This window comes from Paroedura picta, chromosome 2 (assembly GCF_049243985.1).
Source record: "Paroedura picta isolate Pp20150507F chromosome 2, Ppicta_v3.0, whole genome shotgun sequence".
Taxonomy (NCBI): domain Eukaryota; kingdom Metazoa; phylum Chordata; class Lepidosauria; order Squamata; family Gekkonidae; genus Paroedura; species Paroedura picta.
Genome location: NC_135370.1, coordinates 42,576,008 through 42,588,044, shown reverse-complemented (window position 1 = coordinate 42,588,044; position 12,037 = coordinate 42,576,008). Strand labels below are relative to the sequence as shown.

At 42.1% G+C, this 12,037-nt stretch overlaps 1 protein-coding gene across 1 annotated transcript in view; it reads left to right on the top strand.

The window, feature by feature from the left end:
* PSMD14 (proteasome 26S subunit, non-ATPase 14) overlaps window positions 1-12,037 on the top strand; it is a 68,726-nt gene that overhangs the window by 44,073 nt on the left and 12,616 nt on the right. Inside the window, exons 8-9 of the mRNA XM_077319916.1 lie at window positions 4,816-4,923; window positions 8,114-8,188. Of these exons, the coding sequence (XP_077176031.1) occupies window positions 4,816-4,923; window positions 8,114-8,188 (183 nt within the window). The remainder of the gene's footprint in view (window positions 1-4,815; window positions 4,924-8,113; window positions 8,189-12,037) is intronic.

The following is a 12,037-nucleotide window of genomic DNA, read 5'->3' as shown; positions in this document are numbered from 1 at the left end:
AATGGTTTTGTTATAAGCTGTCTACTGTTGAAGTGACCTCTGTAAAGTCTCAAGGCACTTCCACTAGGCAGAATTAAATCGTCCAGTTGGTTGAAAGAACTGCAACAGAGGAGATCATTGAATAATTCTCCCCACCCCCCCAAAAAAACACCCTGTCACCTTCTTAAAAAAAAAAAAAAAAACCCGAAGCCACCGTATTACCTGGTATACTCTTGATTCCCTTTTCTCAGGGAAGAAGAGATTTTAGCATTAAAAGTTCAGGCTGCATTTTAATGCAAGTCCTTTGTGATCCGAGGAAGCTGAGCGGTCTAGAGAGAACTCTAAATGCTTGTCACCATGCAAGTGGCATTGATTCCCGCCTCCCCCCCCCCTCTTGAATTGACCTCTGTGCCCCTATTGCTATGTCTGTAAAGTTTCCACTGCAGAATTTAAAGCGATCCCGTTGCTGTCCTGGTCTCCCTCATGCCTCGAAGTGCACCAACCTAGAGAAGGCTTATGCTGCTACAGATACCCAGGAGCTCACCAGGGTTTTATATCCTTGAATCTTCCTGGTAGCATAATTAACACCTTCTTCATCCATTGCTCATTAGTGCACTGGACATTAATGAGCCCATTTATTTTGATATGGTTCTTTAAAGAAGGAACTCGTTTGTTCTTGCTGCATAGGGGGGGGGGAGAAGTAGCAATTAAAAGACTGCGCAGAAATGAAAATGTAGGGTGTATTGCTGCATTTCTGCTTTTGTTGCGTCCCGGATCTAATTTTAGGTTGCAGGTTGTTGAGCATGTTAGTTTTCCTTAAGACAGTTGCTATAGTGATCACAGTGAATTCCTTTAATCTTGGGGTAGTTAAAGTATTCTTCTCCCTTCCCCCCCCCCTCCATTGGTCGTAACGACGCCGCTCAGCAGAATGTCACTCAACTCATCTTTTTGCACAGTAGTTGATAAGACAGCAAATTCTCCTTAATTCAGTCTCGGATACAGCTGTAGGTTGAATAAAGTATTGGTGGTTGGGTTCAGTCTACAAGCTTAACAGACCGGCATAACTTCCTCCCCCAGGTCTCCAGTGTTGATGGGGAGCGAGTAAGCTGTCAGCCTTGGCAATATAGAAATAATGGGGAATGTGTGTGTTTCAAGACTGTTTGAGGGCATAGTCCGGGTTCCAAAAGCGTGTCCGTGGTGTAATTCCCCAGGGGACCGCTAGATGGCTTAAGGTGTTTCGCTGTAAAAGGTGACTTGAACGTGGCCTCGTTAAAACATGCTACTGTGGCAGATCGTTGGCCACGTCTTTAGCATCCTTTGCAGAAAGACAAAGTCCATATCGAAGCGCAAATCTAAGTCGACACAATAACGTTAGAAAATGCCCTGGCAATCTTGGACGGGTTCCATGCGCTCTAGTGGAGCAGTCAGCTAGAATCCATTCAAAGAGTGGTAAGTGTTAGTACTCTCAAATCTGATGAAGCACCTTGTGATTCCGATACCCTGCCAAGGAATTGAGTAAATTCTTTATTTGTGTGATTTCCTGTCAAGCGAACCTCTAGAGGACGATGCTGTCAAAATCCAGTTTTGTTTTTGCTTACTTTATGCTCCCTTTCTGCTGTGGCATTTGCAGGTGTTCATAAATTAGAACATCTGGTTTGGATGCTGTTTCAAGAGTTTGGTTAATCAGTGTTACAAAGTATTTTTTTAAATAATAAATGGCACACATATCTAAAACATTTGTGTTTTCTTAAGTTGCTTTCTCATTTGTCTTAATGTTGCAAGGGAGATCCATGCATGTGGAGTGGAGAAACGCCTTCCCCCATTTTTCTTTAGAGTGCCCATTTTTGTGTAAGACAGGTTGCAAAGGGGGAGAGGGAATGTGGAAAAGGAACAACCTTTAATCAAGGAATGCTACTTGTGCAGGATTGTCTGCTGTGAATACAACCCCACTCCTTACAGCCATTCCTGTATTCATCACAGAGGTGCGCTCAGTACATGGATGAGGCTTCAGTCATGAGGCATAACATCCACTAGTGCAAGAAACCTGTGTGCATGCATCGGTTGTCTCACCAAGATTTCGTCAGACCTCAAGCCCTCCTCACATCTTTATTCATTTTTGCTTTTATTTGAGAGCCAGTTTGGTGTAGTGGTTAGGAGTGCGGACTTGTAATCTGGCATGCCAGGTTCGATTCTGCGCTCCCCACATGCAACAGCTGGGTGACCTTGGGCTCGCCACGGCACTGATAAAACTGTTCTGACCGGGCAGTGATATCAGGGCCCTCAGCCTCACCCACCCCACAGGGTGTCTGTTGTGGGGAGTGGAATGGGAAGGCGACTGTAAGCCGCTTTGAGCCTCCTTCGGGTAGGGAAAAGCGGCATATAAGAACCAACTCTTCTTCTTCTTCTTCTTCTTCTCCTTCTCCTTCTCCTTCTCCTTCTCCTTCTCCTTCTCCTTCTCCTTCTCCTTCTCCTTCTTCTTCTTCTTCTTCAAATGGATTGGGCAAATGAACCAAGAATGACACCAAGAAAGAATAATAATGGTGGGATAAGAAGAGAGAATACCTTTCTGTCCGACCTAGGATGTATGGATTGAATTGATGTAGCATAGACGTTTGGAATTATAGTGCCGTCCTCTGTGCAGTTACTCTGCTCTTAACATTGAAATCAGTGGGCTTAGAGTGGAGCAACTATGCCTAGGACTACACTGTTTGTGGCTCACTGCTTGTCCTCATGGTGGTGCTTAATATGAACCATGACTTATTTATTTAAATATTCATATTCCACTTTTCCTCATATGCTGACAAATCAACACCATTTATAAAACGACAAATGACAAACCACGGGATAATGTTTTATAAGGCTTTCATGAATCACTCACTGCTGCCCTTGAGGCACAGAGGGGATCTAATCACCTAGAAGTTGTTCCTGCCTGCCCCTTCTCCATTACAGTTTACCATTATGCTATCTCTGCTGTATTCCGGTACCAGCTGAAGGGCAGAGCTGAACTGTTTCTGGAGCAAGATATAGTGATTTTTTTTTCTTTCCTGGTCTCTGGATTTGTGCTTAACCTCATTTAGTTTAGTCTTATCAGGTCTACGAGAGACTTCTCACTTTTGCATCATTGATCCTTCTTACTTCTTCCTGTTGCTTTGCTTCATTATGCAGCATGTCTTGGGAATGGGCCCTGGATGGTTCTCTCCTGTGCTCTTAACACTTTCCTGGCCTTAAGTCTAAAAATTGATTCATATGCCAGTCTTACCTACAAAGCCCTTGCGCATAATCAGGGGCATAAAAATATGAGCTTGTGTTCAACTACGCATATATGCGCTGAGGAGCACTAGCTGGCTTTCCGTGTGTGCACATGTATCCACAGGCATTTGTACAGTTGCATGGAGGAAACTATGCGCTATGTTTACAGTTTTTCACACACAAGTGCTTCCCATTTGGGGAAAAAAATATTGGGGTTGAAGTGCTCGTGGGCCATAGTGCCTCCATCTTGCCTCTGAATCTTCCACAGCCACCATTGTCATGTATTGGTATGAACCGCATAACACAGCAACACAGTTTTTGGTTTCGACTTTGAATGTTTTCTCAATTCAGTAGATGCTGACCTCAGAATTACCTTCACATTACCTCTGTAGCCTTTACCCCCCCCCCCAATCCTCAAATCACTGTTTAGTTGTGTTGCAGACAGGAGATGAAAGATTATAGCATGTTAAGGCCATTTAGTTACTTTGTGGCTAAGGGGAGTTATAACCTGTAACAGTTGAATTTGTAGCTTTAACTTGGTGATTGTAGTGTCATGTTGAAGATAAATTATACTTATTCCTTAGACACTTCCGTGAAATGGGTGGACGGTGCAGTTTTTGCCACTTATTACCTCATACTTTGTCCTTCCACAATACTGTTCAGGGTGGGGATGAGGGCTCATTGCCCCCCTCCAGTAAGATTTGAAAGGGCACTTTGGCTTGCTGTCAGGGAAAGGAGGCAGGAAACTGTGTGAGAGGTCTCCATCATTCTCATGCTAGAATAGGGTCCAGACCTTTTTTTTGCAGTCCGAGGGCTTTCTGAAAGGTCCTTGGACAAAATCAGCAGAGCATTTGTGGAGTCCTATAGAAGCAAACAAAATAAAACAATAAAGTTCTGAAAGTTGCCTGCTACATATTTTCTACCGTGAGTTGACCTTGATTTCTCCCCCCACCCTCCCTTCCTCTTTACCCCCTCTGTTTTATTCCTGGCCGTGACACTGACAAGGTGGTCATAATCCATCCGACAGTTTATAACCTCTTTCTTACTTGCAGGGAGTAAAAAGCTTCTGACTGGAAGGGAATACGCAGGACAAGTTCCTTGTTGACTATAATTTTGTTGTCATTTCAAGTATTCCAGTGGTATAATTGATGTGACAGGACTGGGCTTTAAACATAGTCCCTTAGCTTGTGCTCACTTTCAGTTTTAGTCTCTCTGTCATTCAATTTGACTAGGTAAGATGTAGGTGACAAATATATACATGTCTCTAAAGTTACCTGGCGTATGTATATATGTTTATAGAAAAAGAGATGTATGCTTAGCTCCTGGAATATATAAAGCCTAAATTTATCTTTCCCTTCCTTGAAACATGCGGTAATTGGTGTCACCTTAAAATATAAGGTAGAATTGGTGGGCTGCTGGTGAAGTCTGCAGGAGGCTGTCTCTTTTTTATTAATATTATAATTAAATAATTTTCTGGAAAAAGGCCAAAACTCTGATGTGAGTTGATCGTGACTTGTCCACTGCTAACTTGGCGCAGTCGCTTGCGTCTGCTACAAAGAATTGACTTTTGGCGTCCTGTTTTTGCAGGTTGTTATCGATGCCTTCAGATTGATCAATGCTAATATGATGGTCTTGGGACATGAACCAAGACAAACAACTTCAAATCTGGGTCACTTAAACAAGCCATCTATCCAGGTAAAATTTATTGTTTGGTATTGGTGGGTTCACCTTGAGTCGGGCATGATTCTTGTGGCTCAAAACATAATTGGTGACCATTTTGTAACCATTCCTGTTCTTTACGTATTTAAAATGAATATAAAGCACGACATTGTAGGTTTATGAAATACTAAATATTGCTACGGAGATACAGCTCCTTGTCATACAGAACAAAAAATCTACATAACGGGATTATTCTGTGTGTTACCACTGCTGTGACCTTTTGGTACAGTTGTATAGTATTCAAGAGATTATATGCAGATTAGTTTTGTCTTTTTCCGTGGTTGCTCAATAGCTTTTCTTCCTTTCTGCTGGTCCTAGTTGTCTTCTGAATGCCAAAGTCCATAAGTGCAGTCACACTCTATTCTTAAACATAAGTTAAGAGCATAACCCTAAAACCAGAAACATGTGAGCAGGTCAGTAAGTCTGTTTCTAACTCTGACACTTTAGAAAAAAAACAGGCTAGTTGCTGACATCTGAGATCTTACTCAAGGTGATATTAGAAGCATTCCTTGGACTTACCTCTTTTCACGCTCCTATCCACTGTGGGTAGAAAGCAGTGAGTGAACTACTAGAGCTTGCTCATCTCCAAGTTCTCCAGTTATCCCCTACTCGTATGGAAAGGACCACCCTTGCAAACTTGAAAGCCAGCTTGGTGTAGTGGTTAGGAGTGTGAACTTCTAATCTGGCGAGCCGTGTTTGATTCCCCACTCCCCCACATGCAGCCAACTTGGTGACCTTGGGCTCACCACAGCCCTGATAGAGCTGTTCTGACCGAACAGTAATATCAAGGCTTTCTCAACCTCAGAGGGTGTCTGTAGTGGGGAGAGGAAAGGGAAGGTGATTGTAAGCCGTTGTGATCCTCCTGGTAGGGAAAAGCAGCATATAAGAGCCAAATGTGCATCAATTTATATTTTGATGTACTGTAGGTTCTGGAAAGGTAAAAGGAACTGGGTCAGTATCGCGTGCTCCCAAATAAACCTTGTCAAAAGGTGGAAACTGGCATTTGGCTTTCCGTTCTCTACGATGAAGGGCGGGGGGGCGGGGGCGGGGGGGGGGGTCTCTTTCTGTACGGAAAGCCTCTTGTTTCTTCGGCAAGCATTCCCTCAAGAATGATTCACTCCTTTGTCACTGCCATGCTTGTGCACTAATGACAATCCTGCCAAAGGAATTATTATTTTTTCTTTAAAATGCGTTTTAAAAGGCCCAGGTAGTTGTAACCACAAAGCCTAATTATTTCTCTGAAGATTAATTACAAGAACACCAGCAGCAACATATGCCGTAAACACTGCCCTTGTGCTTGGAAACAGCGTAGTCCCACTGTCGAGCTGGAACCAGAGACTCCAGGTCTCCATCTCGCCTTGGAGACTTCCGATCTAGTCCTCGTTCACCCCCTCTGACATCAAAACATAGATAGACCGGCTGACGATTTCATCACAGATTCTCTGTCTAACGACCGCTTAACAAGCGATCTCCATGCCCATCGCAGAATTCTTGCTTAATGGGGCAGAAGGCTTGTAGTCTTTCTATGAGTTAGCGCAAACTGCAAAGTATAATGAGCCTGAACAAACCCACTAATGTTTTTTTGATTGGTTGCAGGCAAGCCCGTGCTTGCATCTTTCCAGAGAATACATTACTGGGCTTTTTTAGGTAGTATGTAATGACCTCTCGTGTAAAACCCCCACAGTGTCCGACTGCTTCATTATTTTTCTTTCCCCCGTTAGAAAGTTAAGTTATATCTTGGTCTCCAAACAGCCATTAAAAGCACAGCCCAGTTCAGCTGGCCCTGGTGTGTCACTGATTCTGAGCCAATACTGAACCTGCTGCGTATTTCCCTGCTCCTTTTCGTTTACCTGGGCTTAATGTGTAGCGGTTATTATAAAATTGAGGGTGGGATTCAGAGGGGTGAAGCACTTGCATTAGGGGCTCTAGCCCTCTCAGCATGATGGTCAGTTGCAGCAGGCCCCATTGATGAAGTGACAAGGTGCTTTTTGGCTTCAAATGCAACTTGTCCTTTCAGCAGCGAGGAACTGCTACAGTGCAGAAAGGGGGGGGGAGAATAACCAGCATACTCAATATGTACCATACAATAAACCTTTATTGGCATAGAAAACATAACATGAGGTTTAAATACAAGGTGTGACCAGCAAACTCCCATTTGCAAGTGTGGTTCTCCTATGTAAACATTTAACACTTTGTTGGATCCCGGCCAGAAGTAGTTGCACCCATGTGCAACCAAGAAACTTTCATTTCTTGTAACTTGTGTATGACAGATACTACAAGAATTTAACTGTGGCAGGAAACGCTGCCGACAGGATGGGAGAGGGGTGCTTTCTGGGAGTGCCATGGTGTGGTCAGATCACCCGAAAGTGACGGTGATGATATTGGGGGACAAAACTTTGGGGTAGAATTTTCTTCTAGCCATAGCGTTTAGCCCAAAACCCAGAGTGTCACCCACCCTAACGTCACTTCTGGGTGATGACAGCATGTTGTGTTCAAATGTGGCTGTATCTGGCTTTGGGTGAGTTGGGGGTGGGTTGAGGTGCATGAAGAAAGCAGGGGAACCCCACATGGAGCAGTGGACCTGGCAACCTTATCCACATAAGAGAAGACACCACCTATTCATATATTCTAACTCAGGGGCCTTGCAATGCTGGCAGGGCCTCCTGGTCATTGTAGTCCATGGTCATCTGGACACCTGCAGTTTGGCCACCCCCGTACTAGGGTTTGCCAAGCGCGCAATGCACAAGCCTCTGCCTTCAGCTGCTTCATGGCAAGACCGCTGGCCTTCCAGGTGTGGCTGTTGTAAGGATGACTGGGATGATGCCTGTGTAGCTTGGAACCTTTCTAAACGGAAGGGGAATTTTTCAGTGTGATGATTTCAAAGAGCCTGCTTGAAGAAAAGAGGTCCCGGAAAGAATAAATCTCTTTGCTTGAAAGAATCTAAGCGTCTTGCTTAAATGTTTCATTGAGAAAAGCGATACGTTATTTTTCGGGTTTTTGTTGTTTTTTAAGACGTTCATGAACAAATATTGGTGGTAGAAATCAGATGTAGCATTGGTGAAGACAGTTTGGATCACAGGAACTCCCAACATTTCTGGAGTTCTGTCTCATTCTGGATATGCTCAGGGGTATTTTATTTATCTTTTTATGTTTTTTCTTTTCCTAGGCTTTAATTCATGGTCTGAACAGACATTACTATTCCATTACTATCAACTACAGGAAGAATGAGTTAGAACAGAAGGTAAGTTTCCCCCCCCCCCCCTATGATATCTTCAATTATTTGCTTTGGAGTGTATTTTAAAAAGTCATTGCAAATTATTTAAAACTGACTAGCGGCATACAGTGGTGCTGTGATCTGAATTTTAATTTCTGATATATTCCGTTGTTATTGTCTGTCTCATTTCCGCCCCCCCTGCTCCTGTATATCATATAACACATGCATTGCTACACCACTTGAACCTCAATCTGAACTCTTAATTAGATGGTTTAGAAGCACTTTTGTTTAAATTATGACCCAAAAACTGGGGACTTTTTTTTTAAAGACATGTCTTTCTGCAACCCTGTCTTCTTGCATTTGTTAATTCTTTTTTTAAAGGCTTTTGTCTTACTTTTTTGCTTGGTCCTAAATACCCTACGGTAGTAAAATTAATGCTATATAACCAGACTATGTAGAAAATGCTCCAAGGGGATTCAACCTTTGCATGCAAGTCAACTTGCTGGTCAAATTGCCAGGAAACATGCCTTTCTGTAAAAGGCCTGTTGAGGAAGAAAGGCTTTTCTGGGTGCCATAAATTCCTTAACCGGAGGATGTATGCCTTAACATCAAGGACAACCACTGAAACGACCTTCATGCCGAAAGCTCACAGCTGTAAAGTCCAGGAGCATAATATACTGATTTTAATGGGATACAAAGGGAAGGCATGGCAGGGGCGGGGTACATAGCTGTGCTTTAGAGTAGCGAACCCCAACCTGTGGGCCGTGGACCACATGTGGTCCTTCGACTAATTGGAGGTGGGCCCCGAAGGACGCCTTCTCTCCCCCCCCCCCGGCCCTTTACAACACAATTTGGGTGTCATTGTCTCCCATCACTCCCAGATGGGACTATCTCGTTGCAGAGAAACAAGCTCAGGGTTCCCATTGATTTGTCATGAGTTAAAATTTCCATGAAAATAAAATGTTCCTTATGTTCATTGTTGTGGCGTGTCTGTATCTTATTTTGAAGGGATGTTTAAACATTACCATAGCGATCAGAGAGCATTAGGGCAGTGGTTGAGAGTAGAGGAGTAAACTACCCCCCCCACCGGGCCTCAGTAAGAGGCGTTGAGTGGTCCCCGACGTTGAGTAGTCCCCGGCGTTGAGTGGTCCCCGGTGATAAAAAGGTTGGGGACCACTGCTTTAGAGAACTTTAAAGATCAAAAGCAGTACTTTGTACAGAAATCAACTTATGCAGCTGCTACAGCATAGGTTGTAAATATGCTTCTGCCTCCCAGTATCTGTGGGTGTGAGGAAACAAGTTGAAGCACAGCCATATATTCCAAAGAATCTTCTAGAATGTGTGGTGTGTTGACCTTGGACTGGAGAGACTCAAGTTCAAGTTTCCATTCAGCCACAAAGTTCACTGAGTAATCTTGAGCCAGTATCACCTGCTTCTTGAGCCAGTATCACCTGCTCTGCCTACCCTCTGGCCACCAACCTGGAGGCTGATTTGAAGATAAAATGGAGGAGGGAAGAACCTCTGAGCTTCTTGGAGGAATGAAAGGATACATCATCAGCTCCTATAAAATGTTTTTCCTCGAAGTTATGAAGGCATGCATAATAAAATACCACCTTCATTTTCAAGGAAAGTCTCTGCTTAATATGCTAGTCTGGGTTAGCATATTTCATGAAGCAGATACAGGATAAAATGAAGTGGCCGCTGCAAGTCCTTGTGAGTCCACAATTGTTCCTTTCTAATTGACCAAGTCTACCAGCTTCTGCACAGTTCTCCAGGTCACTGTAGGATATGATGCTCGTGACAGATTCCACCTGGTTTGTGGAGCATTGACAGTAAGGTTGACTTAATGCCTGTGTACAAATGTCCTGCTGTGCTTGCCATCCTTGCAATTGCATGGAAATTAACAAAAGGCAGTATTCAGTCAACTGTCAGTTTATCTGTCATTTTACTGGAGGTGATAAACCCAGCAGAATCCAGCTTTTTCACTCAGAGCCAATTCCTTTGGGCTCACAAGACTCAAAAGTGTTAAAGTCTTTTGCTGCTTTGAAAAACCCCTAACAAACCCATGATATGCACAGGCAGACAGATTTGATAACGTGAGATTGGTGTGTTTGTATAGGGCCTGTGGTCAGTACATCGGTATCAGCAAGGGATTGAGAAACAGCTGTTCCTTTTCATGTTGGTTCCCATACTTAAGTTTTTCTTTTTCCCTTATTTGCTTCATCTTATAGAATCTGGAGTGATTAAAAATTTCCCCCTCTCAGGTTAATCCCATCTTTATTCATAGTATGAAAGAAGAAGATTCAAGCTTGCGGTGGAATGTTTTCCGGTATCGCACTGAACAACATATAGTCAGGATAAAAAGGAAATTTTATATTCAACATTGTTTCTAATATAGTATGAATCATAATCCAAAATTTCCTGGCTTCTTTACAATTCCACCACATATGATAAAATGATCGAATACTTTCTTAACACTTTCAACACTTAGGATCATATTCTTTAGACATTCTGTTAATAACCTTAGGTGTGATATACAATCTATTAAACAACCTTTGCCAGTTTTCCTTCAACATCTGTGATGTTGTAATTTTTACAGTTTTAGTCCACAACTGTTCCCACACATCAAGAGTAATGTTACACCCTAAGTTCTCCATCCATTTAATCATGCACACCTTAACTTGTTCATCTTCAATCTCAAATTTTAAGAATAACTTATAAAGTTGCCCCTGTAAATGAGGTTTGTTTTGAAAAACAATATTTTCAAACTTGGTTAGCATATGTCCCATATCTACATATCTTGGGAACTTAGTTTTGAATCTCGTTATAATCTGATAATACTCCAACCAGCAAATATCTTGACCCATACTGACAAGGTCCTCGAAGGAATTTAATTTCCCAGTTGGCTTTCAGAATAGTTCCATGAAACATTATCAAAAGCTTTCTCAGCATCAAGGAATATGAAAGCTGTGCCTTGCTGTGCTCTGTGTACATGTTCATTGTATTTAAAACAAAAATGTAAGTTATTTTTCATATATGTTTTAGGCATAAAACCTGATTGATCCAGGTGAACAATGATAAATTTTTTAGTCTTTCTGCCAATATTTTAGCAAAAATTTTATAATCCACATTAAGTAAAGAGATTGCCTATAAGATTATGGAGCAGACAGATCCGTCCCTTCTTTGTATATGAGAACTATGGAAGCTTGTTGCCACAATTCTGGGAGTGTACAGTCTAATTGTCCCATTATATTAAATAACTGGTATAACACTGGTGTTACTACATGTAACAGTTTTTTGTAATATTCCGCCAGTAATCTACCTGGACCAGGTGCCTTCTGAGATTTTTATGGCCAATATCGCATCATTAATATATTGGGTTACTTTTTGATTTAAAACTCTCCAATGTTCTTCTGAAAATTTCTTAATTGGAATGGTCCTCAAAAAACAAGCTTTTTTTCTAAATTATGTTGAGTGTCTTCTACTTGATACAAGCCCATAAAAAAAATTGTAAGACACACTTGCAAGTCCTTTTCTAATATTCCACACCTTTATATTCCAATCGGGTAATTTTCTGTATTTTTTTTTTTGCTTTGTAGTTTATGGGCCAGCCATCTACCAGGTTTGTCGGCCTACTCAAATTCTTTTTATTTCAGAAAATCCAATTTTGTCCTCTTCTCTTCAGTTTCAGTGTGATCCCTCTTCATCCTTAAAAGCTTGATTTGTTTCCTAATTTGCTTAGATTATTTAGTCTTATGTTGGTCTTCCAGATGATGTAATGATTCCTGAATTGTTTTCAAGTCACGCACTTTTTTTCTTTTTAATCAAAGCATTTTGTTGAATTAAACCCCTCTCATATACGCTTTGCTTGCATCC